The 21,697-nt window shown below is 44.5% G+C and overlaps 1 protein-coding gene across 4 annotated transcripts in view; it reads right to left on the bottom strand.

Moving 5' to 3' along the window:
- Window positions 1-21,697, bottom strand: part of DIP2C (disco interacting protein 2 homolog C) — a 396,044-nt gene that overhangs the window by 92,727 nt on the left and 281,620 nt on the right. For all 4 annotated transcript variants that reach the window (XM_079759400.1, XM_079759402.1, XM_079759401.1 and 1 more), the window contains 9 exons: window positions 20,617-20,708; window positions 12,543-12,653; window positions 7,868-7,991; window positions 7,442-7,551; window positions 7,172-7,274; window positions 5,014-5,078; window positions 2,380-2,473; window positions 2,143-2,262; window positions 324-438 (listed from right to left, as the gene is read on the bottom strand). In XM_079759400.1, coding sequence (XP_079615526.1) covers window positions 324-438; window positions 2,143-2,262; window positions 2,380-2,473; window positions 5,014-5,078; window positions 7,172-7,274; window positions 7,442-7,551; window positions 7,868-7,991; window positions 12,543-12,653; window positions 20,617-20,708 — 934 coding nt within the window. The remainder of the gene's footprint in view (window positions 1-323; window positions 439-2,142; window positions 2,263-2,379; window positions 2,474-5,013; window positions 5,079-7,171; window positions 7,275-7,441; window positions 7,552-7,867; window positions 7,992-12,542; window positions 12,654-20,616; window positions 20,709-21,697) is intronic.

Below are 21,697 nucleotides of genomic sequence, written 5' to 3'. Positions count from 1 at the left end.
AAAAAGAAACAGCACAGGTGACAAAAATTCCACTTCACCCAACACTGACTCTGTTCCACCCCAAATTAAACCTGGGTCTAGTGTGAGCAAATGAAAAAGTGAGCAACCTGCAAGGACAAGAGGTCAGTGTGCCCCCAGTGGGTTTCCACTCACACGGAAATGACAGTGACTTGCCAGAAGGAGGGCTATTTCCCTGGCTACTGAATCTAAACATTTTAAAGAATCCATTCCAGCGTCCTAAGATTAACTGCTATGATCCCAGGTCTCCCTCCGGTGGCGTGGTCCGACCTCCCCAGGCTGGCCGCGTGAAGTGTGTGCAGTACCTCCGGATGGCCACAGTGAGCGCCTCTGGCGAGCTGGCGCAGGGACAGATGACCTCCTGGCGCAGGCCTTTACTTTGGAAGACATTGAGAAATGCGTCGCAGGAAGAAATAGACCCTGGAGTGGAAGAGGAAATGGCGATCAGGCAGCGGCAGCTATGCCATTGATTGAAAATATCCCATCCTAGAAAATGCTTTTGAAGTTAGGGTTTAGGTACACGTGGAATTAGGCAGCATGGCAAAGATACTAAATACAATTTCTCATACTTATGGAACTCAAGAACTTACACAACTTCCATGCTGTATCAAAACATTTGCTGACTGAAGAACTTAACTTTTTTGAGACTTGTTCTACCATTTTCAATATGCATGTTCTAAAGGGTGGGCAAATCTAATCTTAACTCAGCAATTTTCAAACTTTTTCATCTCATGGTACATATAAACTAATTACTAAAATTCTGTGGCACATCAAAAAATATATTTTTTTACCCATCTGACAAAAAAAAAAGTATCATTTTGGTTCATTTACACCGGACGGCTATTGTTGTGTTGGCTATTGACATTTTTTAATTTACAATCTATGGGAAAAGAGGTCAGTGCCCATGACTAAATAGTCAGGTTAACATATTTTTAAAATTCTTGTGGCACACCAGTTGAAAATCTCTGCCTTAACTAACAGAAGAAAACTTCAAATTAACTTGAATGATGAGACCCGAGTATAATTACTAGGGACCTATCAGCTAAGTAATTTCCTAGAACAAGTTTACCTTGCTCTATATAAGACATGTTGCTCTGTAGAGTAACGGGTAAAATCAACTGTGTGTTCAGAGGGAAGTTGGAGGTGAGTGGGTGGGAGGGGAGACATTAACCAAATAACTTAGACACATATATGCATAGCCATGGGCACAGACAATAGTTTGGTGAAGACCTGGGGGAAGGGAAGGGAATTGGAAATGGGTGCAGGGTAGAGAGGGTCAATGGGGAAAAAAGAGGGGACAACTGTAACACTTTCAACAATAAAGATAAATTTTTAAGAAAGAAAAAAATAGCTCACAATTTATGGAGTTAGTTTGTAAATGGAAGAATCATTTGTAAAATTAGTACTAAAAATTGTTTGCCAGTTCACTTTTGCATATCAGATATTCTTTAAGAAAGTATATGCTGCTTTAATTTACAGATATATACACCGCATGGTTCACAAAGGTAGTCAGAACTTTCTTACATTCAATTCACTTTCCCCGACTTCTGGCTTACATATTCCTCTCACACAAAAAAAGCTAGCTGGGGTTTATTGCTACTGACTGAAATATTTCTCAAGGTGTATTAACAGTATCCTGTGAAACTGCTTATAACTTTACCTACTTTTTGATATAGGATTTGATAATGAAATTTCATTAAAAATGAAAAATTAATTTCCTGATCAATAAAACTACTATGGACCATAAAACAATAGTAGTTAACATTTGAGAATTTCTTCCATTCTGAGGAACTGTATAGAGGGATTACTTCATTTAATCCTCAGAAAATCTTATGACTTATATAACATTTTCAAGCTAAAGAAAGAGAAGGATTTTTAGGTAAAAAGCAACATTGTCTACAGAAGTGAGAAGTGGAGGCCACAGGGCCATGTCTGAAAGCTCCATGTTCTCCACTGGCACATCATGTGCCTGTAGTCAGTGCATAGTTCTGTTGGTTATTATTTTGAGACAACTTCTTAATTAAGGTAGAGACTAGGAAAAGAAATCAAAGTGCAAAGAATGAACCCTAGCGATGAGGCTCCTGCTGCCTGCCTTTCCTCGCCTGAGCAGCAGCCGGTGCTTACAGGGGTTTGCGCCGTCGGCCACGATCAGCATCCGCAGAGAGGAGAGGTTGATGTCTCTTTGATCCCTGTGTGCTACCAGCGCCCAGTGCATGTCCCTGGACTTAACACAGGCCACTTTTGCTGAAGTAGAAGCAGAAAAAAAGGGAGTGACTATGTGCACCCAGAGCATGAGATGTTAAAAGAAGGACTCATGATAATGGGGGGGGGGGGGCGCCACGGGGCCACCCTGGGACGTACCTTTGTACTGGCAGACCTTCTGAATCCAGGAGAGCGGGTTCACCTTCATCAGCGAGTATGGGATGCTGATCACGTGCATCATGTTCATGACGCTCTGAAGGCAAGGACACAGGTGAGACAGAGAGGCCCACCCACGGACACCAGGCTCCAGATGGGGGCACGACAGGACAGGCTGCGGCTCATCCCAATGCCAGGGCTGCTGAGCATGAGGGGGCGGCTGATCCCAGTGCATCTCAGAATAATCCGAGAAGTGACTATCTCAAAGGCTATCTAGTCCTCTTGGCTCCTGCTTTTCCTGATACAGTTAAAGAATCTAAGTCTAAATACTTTTCTTAGAAAACCTTTAGTTGGATGATAATTTTTTAAGGTCCTCTCATAGTCTGGAAGCTTGATTTTTTTCTAGTGTATTATACTAACTTTTCTTTCAAAAAAATATATTTCCTTTATTAAATGTTACCCTGAAATGTCAAGGAGCAGTGGAACGTGTCTGCATCACCCTCAGTTTGCCATGTAGCCTTGCTAATGTAATCGGGAGCCCTAAAGGATTCAATTTCTTTAAAACAAGTAACCAAAACTAACTTTTAAAATACCAGACTTACTGGGAGGGGGGAATCACTTTGTATAATATATAAATGTCTAACCATTATACATATACTTCAAACTAACATAAAATAGTATTAAATGTCAACTGTAACTGAAAAATAAAAAAGGTAAAGTAAATTAAAAAATAAAAGTTAGTCCCTACATGCTTTAGGCCTCACACATCTGCTGGACATCATTCAGTCCAATGCACTCAGAAAAGGGGAACACCAGCCAGAGACCCCTGTGGGCTCTGCCATATCAGGGTTCTCTCTGCTCCTGCAGGTGGAGGGGGAGAGAGAGGGCACAGACGCTCTGGAAAGCGCTGGCCTAATTCTGGAAGCTCAGACGGAAAATGACCACCTACACCTTCCCCAGGAGAAGTGAGTCGGCTGGCCCCTCTCGCTGCAGTTGCTCCCCACTCCGTGCTGGGGGTGAGAGCTCTTCCACACATGGAAGATGCCACAGAAGAGTGTGTGTGGCTATCCAGCCAGACCTGCCTTGCTCTAAAAGGTGGCAGCCAGAGTTGGAGAAACCACTGATTCCTGAGCAGTAATCCAGAGCAACAGTAAGCAGGTGGAAGACTATCAACAAGACCTACTCCAGACCTGTCGCAGGGCTCTCGAAACTGAGATTGTTAGGAGAAATTCTGATGGCACAATAACAGCAGTTCTGTCACATTATCAAACAGGTGCTCACTCAACATCAGGCCTACTAGTCTCACACAGCACCATCATTCCCATTGGACAAATAGGAAAACGGAGGTTCCAGTGACTCGGGCAACAAAAGATTCTCTGTCTCAGGTGACTGTCCTGGAGACACAAAGCTATAGAAGGAAGGGCAGCAGGGCAGTGAGGCACCTGGGGAGTCACGCAATGAACTGTCTTGATCGCAGAAAGATGCTGCTGATCTGGAGCTGTAAACTTTGTCTTATGTGATACTTAAATGCTTTTGTTCTAATAAATTCTGATTTATGAAGAAACTACAAATTCTCCTTTCTGTACTGATGTTTCTATCAAACATGCAAAAAGAACTAGATTTTTCTACTTAAGATATAAAGTTTCAGCATAAGAAACTTAAGAAGAAAAAATGGGTGATTAAAAATGACCACATATGAAACAGACACGGTGAGGGTCTAAGCAGTTATGCTGCACACTTTAAGTGCCAAACATATATCTCTATATATAAAAGCCTAAGCGACCAAATGACTGGTCGACTGGTTGCTATGATGTGCACTGACCACCAGGGGGCAGACGCTTAACACAGGAGCTGCCCCCTGGTGGTCAGTGCGCTACTGCAGCTGGCCGACCAACTTCCCGTGGCCCCTCCCCTCAGCCGGCCCACCAACCTCCCTCGACCCCTCCCACCCCCCCACCAGCTGCCCCAATTGGCCCCGGGCCCTGATCGGGGCGGGAGACAGCCCTGATCATCCCCGATCACCAGCCAGGCTGAGGGACCCCACCCATGCACGAATTCGTGCACCAGGCCTCTAGTTAAATAATAAGCTTTATGTTTCTATAAATGTGCCAACAGCTTTGAACTGCCATCACTTATCAAGAAGCAGCAACAATAAAGAGACACATTCTCTATGATGCGCGCTGAATTTTCCTCAAGGGGAGGTCTATAAAGGAGTTTCCTCATAGCATAATGAAACAGGAGATCACCTCAAGAGTTATAAACAGACTCATAGAAAGAAAAATAACTAGAATGTCGTAGCCAAATCAGATGTACGGGCAAGTGGCCCAAACAAAAGTCACCGATAACAATGCTGTGTAATCTAAGTGCTGACCGTGGGGAAGGAGATCCCGAGAAAGACTGGAGCCTCAGTATGTGGTTCAGTGACTCAAGCAAGCGGCTGCAGAGACCCAGTGGGTTTGCCAGGCTCTTGGAAGTTACTTTACCTGACAACTCAAGACACCTAACAATGGCAACTTTTCCTTATAACTGGGAAGAACATTGCCTTATAGCTGATAAGTATAAAGATCCCAACTCTAATTCTGACATGAGGACATTCAAATGTAACGAGGACACAGCAGGGCCCAGCTTCACACTTACTGTTAGGATTCCATGCCAGAGCCCAACGTCTTTCTTGAAATCCAACACATTCACAATTGTTTCAGCTGTGCAAATAAAAAGGGTAGAAAGATTCTTACTTATGAAAAACAGGTACAGAACAAAGGGCAAAGAAAACCCAGCGTCCCATCAGGGGTAGCAACAGATGTTGGAATACGATCATTTCACAGTATCTTTGCAGAAAGTCTGCAGCTTGCAAACCCATTTTTAAAAAGGCTAGCCTGCCAGGAAACTGTTTCTAGACAGTATTCTAACATGCACGTTTACAGCAATAGCTCCTCACACCATCACTTAAAGCACCTTATTCCTTCCCTTTTTATATACAGATTTCCCCCTTCCCTGCCTTTTTTCTTTCTTAAAAAGGATTTTTTTCATTTCCGTCACGTGTTCTCCCAGGAAATCCGAGGACCAGGCAGTTTCCAGCAAACACCGTATGCTGCACCAAAGAAGCCTCAGGGGTGGGGCTGGGTGATAAAGGAGGCAGAGGCTTTGGAAGGGTAGGATGGGGGAGCAGTCAAGAGTTATGGGGGGCTTTTTAAAGACGGGAGTAAGAAAAAGGAGCTAAAAAGATATGGTTGAACAACTACTACATGGAACATGAAGCCAAGCTGGAGAGCCCGCTGCCTGCGACACCATGAACATCCCTCTTGAAGTCACATCTGTCTACTGGCCAGGGCAGGGGGCCCAGCTGCCTACACCTCTGCCCAAGGCCGCCCAGTGCTGAGCCCCAGGCACTGACTGATGCCCCGTCTTCCATTTCTACGTATTTGCTCTGGAGATGCTTGCCAAAGGTTCCTCACTCCGTGTCTGACCCCATTTCAGAAAGGATTGGCCGAGGGGCTTTCAAAATAAACATGCTCAAAGGAAACAGTCTCTATTCCATGTTATACAAGTATTTTTAAATCGAGAAATAAGGAGCAAATATATCAATATATTATTTCCTCTCTCCAACCCCACAAGAGTGACAACCTTGGACCTCTGCTTAGGGCAAGGAAATGGGTCAGGAGGTTGTAAGGAATGTTGAAATTAAAATGGAAAACACTGGTGAGTAGGCTGGTAATAATTAGAGACAATGTGTGAAAATGTCCTGGAAACTAGTTCAGGGACAAAAATCAGAACATCTCACGAGCTAAGTGAATTGTTTTTTAAAAGAGAGACTACCAGAAGGAAGTGTGTGTGGGGGGGGGGGGGGGGGAGGGGAGGGGAGGGGGTGGCTGGAGAGAGAAACAGAACAAGAAAAACAGAAGAAGTAAAGCATTTCAGGTTAGAGTGGAGCAACAATGCCACCAGCCTCCTCGGGCACATGCCCAGCACAGGGCCCTGTCACAGAGGCTCCAGCCAGAGGGTTAGCTGGTATCCGGTCTGACCTTCTAGGATCCCAGGTCAGGACTGACACCAGTTTCCTCTGGTTACCCTACCTCTTGCCTCCATGACCATCCCGTCTGGTACATCATAAAAACAACTGGTCTCAACTGCGTAGCCCACCCCTGGAGCTCATCGAACCCATGCCCAGAAACTCGATTCAGTTGGTAGGGGTGAGCCGAACATGGGATGTTTTTAATGCTTTCAGAGAGATTCTGAAGTGCAGCCAGAGATGAATACATTTGGTATTAATGATCGGTTACGGCCTTAGTAGGGTCCCCTCAAGTTCATAGGAGGAAGCCCTAACCCCAGAGTGACTGAATTTGGAGATGGGACCTCTAAGGGTCAAAGGGTAGAACCTAATCCAATAGGGCCAGTGTCCTTGCGAGAAGAGGAAGAGACACCACATCTCTCGCTCCCTCCACGTGCACAGAGAAAAGGCCATGTGAGGACACAGAGATGGTGTTGCCTGCAAGACAGGTGCTCACCATCAGGAACCAATCCTGACAGCGCCCTCATCTCAGACTTCCAGCCAGCACTGTGACAAACAAACGTCTGCTGTTCAAGCCCCAGGATGTGGCATCTGTTATGGCAGCCAGAGCTGAGACACTGCCTAACCCAAGTTAACCTGCACTTGAGTTAGGCGCAAACTTAACGCGTCTCTTATGGTTACTAGTGGGAACAACACAGTCTCTTGACTGGTCAACACGCATCTCACAGGCCAAGGTCTGGAGTCAGGGTCCTGCAGGGAGGGTCCCAGAGGCCTCCCCCCCAATACCTTCTGTGTAGCCACACGCCTGTGTCAGAGCCTGGCAATGGGTCAGCAGTGCAATCCTTGTCACGGTCACCCCGAGCACACTTCCATCCTTGCATGTCTTATACTGAAACGAGATGACAACGTGGGGATGAGTGGGACCAAAGAACAAAGCAGGATCCACATCCATCAGCTCTTCTGGGTAAGGAAGAGGCTGCAGGTCCTGATCCTGGAGCTATGTAACTATGGGAACCGCGGGGACTCAGTCCCGAAGCCCCACGCCCAGTGACTTACCTCGATATATGCGGTGTCGTTATTTGCATCTTTGATGTGTGGGAACCAGTCTCGAGGAGGTTTAGAGAGATGTTTTGACTCTGTGACAAACCATAATAGCTTTGGCCAACCTTGGAAATAAAGGACAAATTCTTTTTAGGTGAGCGTTTCCCAGGAAAGAGTGTGGCATCATCTCCCCATTCATGGCTATGCTTCACACCACCACATGCTAGGGGGAACCTCTGGTGTTTCTGTCAAGTCAAGGACCATATCCACAGTGCAAAAGCCACTGCCAGTCAATCATGCCACAGGGGAGGCTGAGAAGATGAGATGTGTTGCCTGAGACATGTGCGTGTGGAAATCGTATACTCTGGAACTGATTCCACGTTGTACCATCTTTCCCAGTGAAGAGCTCGCCTCCCAACACGGCACTCAGCACTGTCTTACCTTTGAACTGCGGGATCTCCCCCGTCGGGCTCTTCGGCAGTCCTTTGTGGCAGGCGTCGCTGGTCAAGGCAACAGTAACCCCACAGCTGCCAAGCAGGAAGCCGATCTGCTGGCTTCCTGCGTCCTGGGAGAGGGCGACAGAAGAGGCACGGAGACGAGATGACAGTGGCACTCCTGGCAAAACAAGGCCTCACCCTGGGTTCTGGGATGGAACGAACCTCCCTGGACAACCCACGGTTTTGGCACAGACTGGGCTCTGCAGAACTGGGGTTAGAGCCCAGGCTGCTGCTTGCTAGCTGCATGGCTTTGAATGGGGTAGCTAGCCTGCATGGCCTCGCTTTCCTCATCTGCACCATGGGGCGAAAGGCAGAGCCATCTCACACGTCTGCTGCGAGCGATAAACCAGGAGAGCACAAGTAAGTACTCAGCGTGGGGCTGGCATTAACGACCCTCAGTTCTGTGGACCACGACTGTAGGGCATGAGTATGGGGGGAACAGAAAGCGTCCAAGAAAATGTCTTATACTGAATAATTACCGACTGCCTGATTTTAAGCACTCAGAGCAAAGGGCTCTGCCATATTTGATTACATCTACCAAAGAAATGGAGACCTGGTCACCTTTCCCCACCACGAGTACCACTGTCTCAATAAATAAGAACATGCATTAGACATGTATGACATTGACTCTGGTGACACTGAGCCCTGGGAGCCTCTGAATGACCAGCACCGACGGAGGAACATGGCGTCTGAGCAGCTGCTGCTGGTGGGGCGGCCAAAGGAACCGCCAGCTGTGTGGGTTTTGTTGCTTATTGTGTCAGCTGCCCTGTGAGAAGTCGGGTCACTTGGAGTTCTTTCCTCCCACCTGCCACACCAGCTGTGACTCACACTGTGCAGGAGCTGCATTGCTAGAGCCAAAACTGCACGACTGTGGTGAGCCATCACCTCTGTTCATTCCCACTGGACTCTGCCTGAACCCCCGGACAACCAGCAAGCCTGTCAGTGGGCCAGACGCCTGGCTACCTGTCACGCTGCCTGTCTGCGCCTCGCTAAGAAAAATGTGAGACCATGTGGTGTTTTCTCCCGAGTAAAATCAACAGAGTTGACATCTTAAAACTGTAGTCTTTCAAGTGAACAGTTTCTACTTTTCTTATTGTAGATGTAACCCCCCAGGGAAAAGCACATCTCTCTTCATGGGATTGTGCACAGACAACCCCTGACACCTGTGCAGCACTGAGAGGGGACAGGTTTGGCCCCCGGGGACAGTGACGGTCCCTTTCGGGGGTGCTCACAGTACGTTTCCTTCAAGCAATGCTATTTCAAGCACAATTATAACCAGTCACTTCAATGTGAATTTGGATATCCCATCGCCAAACACCATGATCTCACAGCAGGGAGGGGAGGCAGATTCCAAGATCAGAATCAGTAGCAGGAAGGCGTTCCTTTGTGAGTGTGAGTTTATTACTCTGTCTACAGCAAGGGGGACTGGGAGCGAGCGTGCCAGCGGGTACCTGCCCTGACCTGCCAAGGGCTGGTGCCCATGCCAAGGGCAAACATGCTGATCCTGGCACTCCCAGCGGAGGCATGATGTCCCCTGAACCCTGTCTTTCCAACATCTGCTCATGATTTGATTTCAAAAATAATGGATTCACAAACATGAAAAGACACCTAAAATACAGAAGAAGAGACGAGAGACCACGTGGGAAGGAGTAACTGGGATCAGGATGCCACAGTTCAGCACAAAATTCAGACTTCATGTCTGCTCCCTCTTTGTTGGAAGGACCTTCTCTTCCTCGTCATCTGGGTAATTCCTACTGAGAGCTCCGATCAAATGTCAAGTTCACAGAACAGCTCTGCCAGCCGCACCCCAGTGTACTGAGATGAGACCCCATCACCGGCTCTCAGGGCAGCCTGGGCATCTCCTTCCTGCACCAAGACCCCTGAACAAACACATGCTTGAACTCAGAGCCTAGAGCAGAGCCTCGCATGTAGACACACTCAACACACAATGTCAAAGCTGTGTCTCTACCTGGACTCTGAGGACAAGGACAAGAAGGTTGGACATGCCCTGCGCAGCCGCCACATGGTGCTCTCACACCGGGCCTTGTAAGCCTGCCTCCTGGCCTGATGTGCCATCAGCAGACTCAGGAAGAACGTGACGATACCCCTCCCAGGGTGCCCTCCTGCCGTGACCTGTTCTCTGCGCCTTTTTCCTGGGAGTGAAGGTACTCTGGTCTGTGGGCAACCACTTGGCTAGGGCCCTTCCTCTGAAGAGCCATGCTGTCAAGGATGGTCAGCTCTCCCATCCAAAACCTCAGTAATGATTCTTTAGTTGCCAAGGAAAAAAAATGGACCTCACCTCAATTCAAACCTTCCTCTCGCTTTCAATTTTTCTCCAGTATGTAGAGAGTTGACTAATTATGTCACTTCCTAGAAGTCTCGCCTCACCACTGCCTCTCTGACAAGTAACTCCCCAAGCATCAGACAGGCCACGTGGACATGTCACTTGACCATCATCTACCCCGGTCCCATCTCAGTCTCCTCGCCAGCAACCATCAATCACACCCATAAAAAGGATTCTCTCTCTAATAAAGAAGAGGTAAGTTCATGGTAAGCCTCTCTCTTGAATTCATTTTTATTTGTGGCCCCACAACAACTAGTTACAGTTAGTTTATCCAATTCCATTCTTGCCCACCCAAATCGCCAACTAATGGCTGGTTAGCTCTCAGGAAGTGAAAAAGACAACAATAAAAGACATGATGGAGAGATGGACACAAGGCCGAGTCAACACAAAATGCTGCAGACCCATGTGCTTTAAGATGATCCATGGCCACGGAACCACGTGGAGCAGAGAAATTGGACACAAGACATTTTACTTATCAAAACTAAGATGAACTTGTCAATAATATATACGTATATTTTTTCTAATTAGTTTCTAACTTTTTATTTATAATGGAAACTTCCAAGCACACATACAAATATAGAGAAAAGGAAAAAGAAAGCCCATGAACCTATTCATCCAGCTCCAATAACTACCAACGTTTGGCAAATCCAGTCTCACCCCAAACACACACACACGCACGCACGCACGCACGCACGCACACGCGCGCGTTTACCCCCGTGTGGGTGACATCCATTCATGCACTTATACTTTGGCTGGCTGATGGTTGCCCTGGGCAGCCCATGTCCCTCCCAACAAGGCCTGGTTCTTATGGTCTCCTTACTACTTCTGATTTCCTGAGAAAGAGATTCTGGGACTAATCATAGGAGGTTGTAAAAATGTGACGAGTCATTGATGTTACCCCTTCCACAGATATTTCATTTTAATGGGGTATTTGAAAACCTTTACTAAGGCAAACAAAAGGCTGGTGTGTTAGAATTCCAAGGGGAGGAAGTGAATGTTGAGTGGCTGGCCCTGGTCGGCTGATTCCTGCGGCCCACAGAGCCTATCCTACTTAGAATATTCACATTTGACCCCCAGACTGAAGGCCTTGCTATTTTCCTGTCAAACCCACATGCCCGTGGCAGAGCCTGTGTCCACGAAGGAGAAATTCTGGCTCAGCCTAAATCACCAGCCGACAGATTTGTGCTGATAGCTGGCCTTACCAGACCAGCTCAGCCACCTCGAGAGGGTTCTGGTGGCAGGCTTTTCCAGATCTGCTGTGACCACTCGAGGCCTGTCCTGGCACAGACATGTGGCCACTCCTCTCCATGTCAAGCATCGCAGGAACACTGACCCCAAGAATTAGAACAGAGGATAAATAAAGATACATGGGACTAAACTGTTCAGTCAGGTTCAATAAGCAACATTCAGGATTCAGAAAATTTGGTTCATATTAGGCCCATTATTTTAAGACGAGTCCAGTGGGAACAGAACATGTCATCACCTATGCTCATGTGTACGTCCTGAGCCAATGTTTCTTTTATTTAAAATGAAGAGACGTTCTCTAAGACAACAAACGTCATGTTCTGAAGTCACAGAGCCTGAGTGTCAGAGGGGACCACTCCATGGCTGCCAGCTGTGACTCCTTGGACAACATCAGACCATCTGTCAACCCTGTAGGGTTTCCTCCCTTTATCTTTCTCCCTCCAGTTACCATAGCTCTGGAGTATGGAGAGCAAGTCATTCACATGGACGAAAAAACATACACCAGTGTGCAGGACAGCACAACGTTCCTTCTTATACTGGACACTATCATTATAAGAGAGATTAGCTACTTATTCTAATTATGGAATAAGATCTCATAAACTGTAGCTGAACCTGGGACTTGATAATGTACAAACATCTGAATGAAAGCAACAACTGCCACCCCTCGAAATAAAAAAAAAATCTGTCATTTACCCTATTTCCAGTGTAATGATGCTGAGGAACAAGACACTCAGAAACGTGCTTTATTAACAAATTACTCGGCTCAGTGGTGTTACAATGCATAGAAGCTCTGCCTCAGAGACACTGTTCCTGCTAACCCGTGCAGCTGAGCAGTGTGTGAGGTTACTGTCCCCTTCACTGAGCTAATTGCTAAAAACCTGACAGCCTTAGAAACAAGGAAAACCTCTCGTGCCTCTTGATCCACACCCTGCTGAGATGAAAAGCACATTCTGACCTCATGAGAATGTTCCAGTGTAGCAGAGCCTGCCATTCCCATTAGCAGGCTTTAATGAAACAACTCGTGCCTTACCTTTCTCGTGAGTGGTACTTCTATGGGCACAGGAACGACCTCAGCCAGCAGGCAGCCGTAGAAGGCCACCATGGATGCAGCAGGGTCGTTGTTGGGGAACACCAGCGCCACCTGGACAGACACGCGGGGGCGGGGAGGGGGGGGAGGGAGGAAGGACTTACTGTTAACATGGCTTTGAAGATATCATGAAAGGATGCAACCCGCCACAGACACTGGGGTTCACGTTCCCATTAAGAACAAATGCTGGAACAAAACTAGGTGCCATACTTAAAAATGCATTTTAGGCAGACACATTTTACTAAGAATTATATACTTGTCCTTTAATTCTCGTGAAACACATATTACCAAGTCATCTATAATACTGTACCAGAATACAACTATCATTTTTTAATCTTATCTTCCATGTTGACATATTTTTATGTGGAAGAAACTATAGTGCACACACTGTTCTGTTTTCCCCTGGCTTTATGAAAAACTCTCGGAGTCTTCACAATCACGGCTGAACGCGGGTGCTTCCTCACCAGTGTGCTGGGCTGGCACCTGGACCCCCACTGGGACTCTATTCAGACCAGGGTCAGGTTTAGCTCTGGGATCTCGGCACAATTTTAGCTCCTCTAAGCCTTAGTTGTCTCATCTGAAAAACGAGAACACTAGAACCTGTATCTTAGCTTTGTGGTAAATGTTCTAAAAGCCAGGTTAATTTAAATTACCATCCAAATAACCAAATAATGGATAGTATGACTGCAATATGTTTTCTTATAGTCCTTAGAACAGTGGTTCTCAACCTTTTTAATGCCGCGACCCTTTAATACAGTTCCTCATTGTTGTGGTGACCCCCAACCATAAAATTATTTTCGTTGCTACTTCATAACTGTAATTTTGCTACTGTTATGAATCGTAATGTAAATATCTGTGTTTTCCGATGGTCTTAGGCGACCCTGCTAGTGGTTCTTAACCTGTGGGTCGCCAATAAAAGGCCAATAAAACTATCTGCACTACTAAGAGAATTTTGAGAAATCCTGTGAAATAATTAATTAATTAGTAATCCTTTGTCTTAGCAGGCTACCAGCAAGAGGATTTTCAAGGAGGAGTGTATGTCTATGCACACAAAGCACAACCAATTATTTTAAAAATCTATCTGAGGTGTGCATCAGCCTCCAGTGTTCTGCCCTCAACTGCAAGGCTGAGAGTTGATCTGTCTTTAGATCTGGATCTGGCGAAGCAAGAATATTCTATTAAATGTTTGCAAATCTTCCAGGCTACCATTGCCGCATGACTTCTTTCCCTGACGCAGATTAAAATGTTTAAGGAAGCTGATCAAACTGCAATAAAAAAGCAGAACACGCTGAAGTTCCATCTGAAACGAATGATCTCACCCATTCATAAGGGACCCATTACACACTGACTTGTTCTCCCTAAAATCTACCTGTTCTGCAGGTGGGAGTCGTCATCATGAGCAGAGAACAGAGAAGTTGCCACCCTTCTGAGCTGGACTATGCGGCAATTATGTTTCCGAGATTTGAGTTTAGCTGCCATCCCAGCTCTGCTCAAAGGAAGGTCAACATGATTTAGGATTTAAAATCCCCTGCTCTATCACTAAAAGTTATGTTGATAATGCCATTTATATAACCTTGCAGAGTTGTGTTAAGATAGGAAGAAATGTATTAATGTAAAATAAAAGGATATAAAACTGTACATTATAAGCTCTCAATCATATTAAAATAATGGATAGAAAAGGGTAAATACCAAAAGGCTCTTTTAGAATAAAAAAATGATATATTTTTTCAATTTTTTTTTAAGGAAGGGAAGTTTGTACTTTCATCATTCTCATTGTTTTCCTTTAATATCTGATCAGTCACAAGCCCTTTTCGTGGTCTCTTTCCAGTGATTCCAAAGATATCATAAACCCACACGGTTTCCATTAATTTGATTCTCTATGTATTCCTTTGAGATTTCATTGAACCTAATTATCCACAGACTCAGAATAGACATCAATAAAGCAAGAGGCGGTAGCCCATCCTAGTGTTTGCTAAGATTTAAATTTTGTTAAGCTGATTTCATCTTGTTCCCACACTCAGCCCTACTGTGTGCGTGCCTGGATTGTCTTCTTCGGCACAACACATTCTGTTCCCCCACCCCCAGCTCTTTCACATGCTCTTCCTTGGAGCTCACGGCCTTACTTTTTTTCACCAAAAAAACTTCTCAGATCCCAAATGAAAGAGATCTCTCTCTTCTTCCCAAACAGTTCACAGGTGTATCAATCACTATCTCTTTTGGGGACCTGTATCCATTTCCAATTTATAGAAAAGCTAATGATCAATATGACTGTTTGTTTTTTTGTGTGTTTTTTTTAAGACTGCAAGCTCCTTAAAGACAGGCTTCTCATGTGGTAAGTCTTGTATCTTCCACTGTTCCTCCTACAACATCCTGAAACCTATTCAGTTTAGGTACTTCAATGCCCCTTTCAAAGCCCAAGAAGGTACTCCCCAAACTGCATTAATAGGATCATCCACATGAAAAGTACCTATAATTTTTATGCTAAGGACTGAATGTTCATCCAAAAATGATTTTCCAAGAATCCTGCTTACTGCAATAGAAGGTTATTATTGAATACTTTGCTCCTGTATGCTTATTTAATAAATATTTATACACACATGCCAGATATTAGCCACATAAATACAATTTGAAATCCAAGTAGGCTGTAATTTTTTAATAACAAAATACTTATTTATTAAAGAATATTTAACAGAAAAATGGTTAAAGCTATAAGTTAAAGGCACATTGAGGGAGAGTCCTTCTTGTAATGCAATTTAAAGGAATTCATTTTACACATAAATAAAGTTCAAGAAAGTTATTTTGAAGTTTTTCATTACTGACAATTTCCAGAAAACATACAGTTGATTATATTTCCCCATAGAGAAGCATTGTTGACATATAGGATTATATTTCTGTATTAGAACTCAGCATTCAAACAAATCACTGGTCTAAACATCAATATGTCATAAATGTAAAAAAATTACCCTAAAGTCTATACTAATTTAAAATACTGTTCCCAGTTCTATTAAATAAGCATAAATATATGGCACATGTTAATTACAAAAGGTATTTCATGCACTATTAAGTGCACACAGTATGACAATGTAATAGGGGACCTGAAACTGGAGTACTTACTATAGTTAACATTAAGTAAAGTTGTCATCTTAGAATTTAGGGTGTTGCTACGGAAAGAGATGGCACAAGACTAAAAAGTCATCCAAACATTTAAAATTTTTCTTTTGATACTTTAAAATCAAACAGACAAAACAAGCAGAGGCATTCTGCCACCTTATTAATTGTAAAGGTATTTCTTCACAGAAAAATACTTCAAAAGAGTTGAGGTAATATACGTCCCCTCTAACTTCCCTTTTCAATTTACTGAAAGTTAAAACTGTAAGGGCTGCCTGAGATAAAAGGTCATTCTGCCTAGCATTTATTGATCTTGATTTATAAGAACACTTTGTCACTCATGAGCAAACTACAGAAGGGGCTACCTGGTCATTGGCACAAATTTCTTTTAAAAATATTTAAAAACATTTTGCCTTTGTGTTGAATTGGCCAAAAGGAAATGAGGGTAAACTGATGTTGGTTGGTTAAAGAGCAGAAAGCACAATACAAAGTCAATCTGAGATGCTATCCTTAAACGTGCTTTCTAAAGAAATCTGCTTCTGCTAGATGACATAAGTCACACAACTGTTTTCCTTTCACTTCCTCAAGGTGGTTTCCTCAACTTCTTTTCATGTATGAGTGTTTGGCAAATGGTGTTAGGTTATCTGAAGACTTGAGGAACATCCTGTTTACTAACCGGAGCCAATTAAAGAAAATCCTAATTAAGGGAAGCTGATAGCACAAATATCTAGCAGTTCAGCTGTAAAAAAAGCACCTAGTCCTTCACACTAACACATCATGGATATTTTACAGTGACAATGAGGTCTAAAAACCTTCTTAACCAGGTGTATGCAGCACCTAGGAATACTTGCTCCAGTCCTTACTGAATCTGTGACAGTTTCGAAACTAATGTGGACTGAGTAGATTCGGTGGCGGTGGAAGAACTTCTTCTTCTGTTCCTTGGAGCAACCTGTGGTGGTCCTGGAGTAACCTGTGGTGGTCCTGGAGCAACCTGTGGTGGTTCTGGAGCAACATGGTGCGGTTCTTGCCTCTCTGGTATGCGCTTCGTAGACCAATGTTTCTGCAGATGCTGCTTCTGAAGCTTTAACCAGCTCTGGGGGGTCTTTTCCACCTGGGACTGCTGGGGCTGCTGGGGCTGCTGTCCTAACTCCTGGTGTGATTCCTCCTCCTCTGTTCGGAGTTGGTGCAACTCAGAAGCACGCCTCTCTGCTGCCACTTCTAAGGCCTGGACCTTCCTTTTTAGTTCCTTTTCTTCTCTCTTTCCCAACATGACCATGGCTGGTTCATTCAGTTGCTTCTCCAGTAATGTTTTTTCCTGGAGGTACCGGGCCTGAGCCTTTGCAGCTGTCTTAGCTCGGGCTTTCTTTAGCTTCTCCTGTAAAGTCTGCAATTCTTTCTGCTGTTTCTCCCTTACCTGCGACATGTCCCTCATTGCCTCCAACTGCTGCTTCAAATTGTATTCCAGCTTTTCCTTCCCCAAGAGCTGTGTTGTTTTAAGCTCTGAAGTTTGTTTTGCATATTTGGAGGCTAATTCTTGTTTTGTTGGTAAGATCTCACCACTTTCTTGTGCATAGTTGTGCCACTGATTTTCAATTTCCTTTCTGTACTCCTTGGCTTTTTTGGTCAGGTTTGCTAGCATGACTGTAGTGCCAGCCTGGACAGGTAACTTTTCATTGAGTAGGAATGCAGCTTCCTCCATTACCATCTTTTGCTGGATTTTAGTTTCTCTTATTTGGTGGTCTAACTTCATCACTTCCACTGTCTTTTTTATAAGCCCCATTGCTGCCTTTGTTGGTTTCTCTGGCTTCAAAAAATCATTTACTAAACGAAAATATGCTGGAGGGGGACTACTGGAGTCCTCCCTTGTGGGAAGTATTCCTGGTTCCTGGGGTTTGAGCTTAGTACTAGTGTCCATTGTCCAGAAGCCCCGTGGGTCCCAGCTCACCTGGATACTGACTGGGTCGGTCTTGAGCGGCACTGGCGCCGAGGCCCGGGTGGGCGTGGCCGACCTCAGCAGGGCGGTCCTGATGGCCTCTCCCTGCGTCAAGGAGGCCCTATTTGGCGCTTTGGCCCTCTGCAGCATTGTGGTCCTGGAACGGGCAGCACTGCCATCCTGGTTCCTGGGGGCTGTGGCTTCCTCTTCACTGGAGTCCAGGGAAAACTGAATGGTTTTTCTCTTGCCATTAGAGCCCGGCTTCAGCTTCCGGGATCTCAGTATTTCAGGCAGTTTCAGGATTCGGGGCCTCCGTGTCCCCTGGTTCATTTCCATTACATTGAAGTCCCGTTCCCCGCGATGCCAGATCCTCACCACAGTTTCCGGTAGGCTCCCACGCCAGTGTAGCACCGGATACTGCTTCCTCATCCCTTCCCTTCCTTCTCCAGCTGGATAGAGCTGGAACCTTCCTCTTTCACAGCTGGCAACGTGGAATGTGGAGTGTGGAATGCAGGCATCTCCCCTAGCCACGTTTCCATGGTGACCCTGTGGAGGGGGCGGGGCCAGCTAAGCTCCTAAGAGGGACTTTGACCCCAGTGTGTCTGTTGGTATTGGGAACAATTTTTTGAAACAAACAAACAAAAAATTCAATTTCCTATGGTGGGCTTAGAGCAGTCACCCATTCACCGCAGGTAGCATTTCGAGTAATCCACAGCCCCAGTCTCCCTGGGGGTGGTGGAGAGGACGCTTTTGTTTCTAGTGTTAGTGGTACACCTTGCCGTCCAGGGACCGACACCTTTGCCACACTTGACTGTGCACTCTGACCACACTCCTGCCTCCCACAGGGTCATGCAGTCCTGGCCCTTGCAGCACTGGGCAGAGACCTGTGAGAGCCCAACGCAGTCCCTCTGGGGTCCTAATCAGGGCTCCAGTGCTCAGTTGTTGGGTACATGTCACTTTCTGCTCTGCATCCCTCTTTCACAGGTGTGTGAACATGGGGTCCATTCTGTCATCATCCATCGAGTTTGGCATGGCTGCTCATTGCACTTGCAAATCTGTGAGTCTGCTTTGTTAAGTATTTGTATTTCTTACTGCCCACAATGCTGATATTTTTGTTCGTGGTTTTTGTGCAAGACACTGCTGTCTTCCTTTCTTCTGTGCGGTTGCCGTGGTCCTGTGTGCCAGGGTCAGGATGGGCACCCACCAGCCCTCCTGGGCCGCCTGCCCCTGCCCCTGCCCCCGCCTCCCTACACTGCAGGACCTCCAGCTCGTGGGCTCAGGCCCAAGATCTCGAACTCTTCTCCGGCCTCCACCCCCGGTCAGCCTGATGGGGCAGCCATCTCCCCCTCTAACATCTTGGCCACGTCACCACCACATAAATAATTTTCAAAGAATAACTTAGAAAAGTAGTCCCCCTCATACAACACAAACCAGCCACTAACACACACACAAAAAATCCCTTTACATATTTTATTCTATCAAACTGTGCTCTCCTCCCCCCATTTTCCTATAAACTTCTTAGCTGAACAGATGTGGTTTATTTTTTAATTATAAGGGAACTTCAAGAATCTGCAGGCAATACTACAAAAAAAGTTTTTTAACCTTTTGCACTCGGATGTTGAGTGTGACTCGACACGGTTAGCATTAGAATAAAGGAATTGAGAAAAAAGCAAGCGAGTGCAAAGGGTTAAAATAATAAGGGTATTAGTATAACCAAGTTATAGATAAGGGAGACATATTACAACTGACATTTTTATTGTGGTAAAATATATACACTGTAACAGCTGATAGCTCAATTTTGAAAATTAAATGTATTTTAATAAACACTGTCTTTATAATTATTCTAAGTGTGTGTACGGGTTTTGTTTGTTTGTTTTTGGGGGGTGACACCCTATATATAACATAGTTCATCTCTATTAATTTCAAGTGTACAATTCTGTAGATTTAAATACCTTCACATTGTTGTGTAACCATCACCATCATCCATCTCCCAAACTTTTTGCTTTTCTCTATCCCCATTACATAATAATTCCCCATGCTCCTCCCCTAGTCCCCGGCAACCATCATTCTTCTATCTCTATAAATTTAACTACTCTAAGTACTTCATATATGTAGAAGCATATAATATCTATCCTTTATTACCTGCTATGAGTGTAACACTGAAATGGAAATACCAATATCTGTCCTCTGTAACTTATCAGATTGCAGTAAGAATAAAAATTTGCTTTTCAGTGAAACACAGCCAATATCAAGAAATTTAACAGTGAGGAAGGAATGGTACTAGCAGTTTGCTGCCAAGATTGTTGATTTCACTGACTAATGTAAAAAAAAAATTTTTAATATAATTGTCCTGTATGCTCAAGTAGATGGTACAGTGTTTTTCAAAATAGGAGACAATGTATGACATAGCTTTGGGGTCAGACGGAAATGGATATGAGTGCTGACTATGCCACTTACTAGTTCTGTGCCTGCATCTGATTTTGAGACTTAACTTCTCAAGTCCATGTGAACTCATAGATAGAACGTGAGAAGTACTCTAGTTAAGCCCACTGAGTTGTTCAAGATTAAATTACTTGTTACATAATTGCTCCTTGTTCGGAGTAAATGTTAAGAAAGTCTTATTGCTCGGCCAGTATGGTTCAGTGATTGAGCATCAACTTGTGATCTGGGAAGTCAGGGTTCGATTCCCAGTCAAGGAATATGCATGGTTTGTGGGCTCCATCCCCAGTGTGGGGCATGCAGGAGGCAGTCAATCAGTGATTCTCTCTCATTACTGATGTTTCTATCTCTATCTCCCCCTCCCTTCCTCTCTGAAATCAATAAAAATATGTTGCGTGTGTTTTGTTTTTTTAAAGAAAGTCTTATTTAGTAGTGCCAGTTTTAGGTGACACTGGACTCTCTAACTTTACTACAGGGGGCATCTTTTCCACATAAGACAATGTGTTTTGGAGATGAAATAAATTAAATTGCACTTACCCTATCTCCAGGTCGCACCATCGGTTCTTGCTTTGTACCTAATTTATGCAGAATGTTGTAAGCAACCTTCATACTTCTTGTCCAGAGTTTGCCTATCAACACAAATTATAAAGCCACAAATAATTGTGCAAACGACTTTTCAGCTGTGTATAATGTGCACATTAAATTATATAGAACATAATACTTTTTCATGGTAAGTCTTCCAGTAAGTTATAGAGTCCCTGGAATAAAAATGGGAAATAAAAGCTAGTAACTCTGACCCAGCAAAGCTGAGAAGCCTAAACACTGGAATACACTGCAAATACAAATATTCTTAGAGTGCAAAGTGCCAACAGCAAAGCCATTGAGAATTTTAATTATCACAGAAGTTGTGGGGAAAATGTCTGGGGAGCAAAGCAGGGCAAAGACCACGGCAATAGTGTGTTACTGCTAATTTATGTTGTGCAAAAATGACACACATTTCCTCTGTTAATGAGTTCTGTCTTGTGTGACTGTAATGAATGTAAAGGGTATGTAAGACAGGGTCTGACCCCTCTCCCTCCTCAAAGTCCTGTATTTCTCAACTTCAAATATTTCTAGCTTCCGGGTTTTAGGAGAGTAATCATTGAACTTAGATACAGATATTGGTAAATATTTTGTATTATTTTAAAGATTTGAACTCCAAAAAAAATGAACACAAAGCAGGATTAATAAAACACTTCTAAAAGAATGACCAGCTTTGAAGAACTTGCAGATTTTAAATCCCTTCATCCCAGTACCAGACTTTCCTGCAGCATCATCCAGGCAATAGTAAATGGTCTGAGATGTAATAAATATGACTTTAAAAATCTAACATGAGCTCTTGGACACATAAAGGTCTTTTAAAGCCCTGGCTGATGAGGCTCAGTTGGTTTTAGCATTGTCCCATACAACAAAGGTGGTGGGTTCACATACCCAGGTTGCAGGTTTGGTCCCCAGTTGGGGCCCGTGTGGGAGGCAGATGATCGACTTTTCTCTCTCACAATGATGTTTCTCTCTCTCTCTCATCAATTAAAAATTTTTTTTTTAAATCTTTTACAACTTCAGTGTCTAGGAGCTTTCA

The sequence above is a fragment of the Cnephaeus nilssonii genome (genome assembly GCF_951640355.1).
Source record: "Cnephaeus nilssonii genome assembly, chromosome: 1".
Classification (NCBI taxonomy): domain Eukaryota; kingdom Metazoa; phylum Chordata; class Mammalia; order Chiroptera; family Vespertilionidae; genus Cnephaeus; species Cnephaeus nilssonii.
This window is presented reverse-complemented; position numbering and strand designations above follow the sequence as displayed.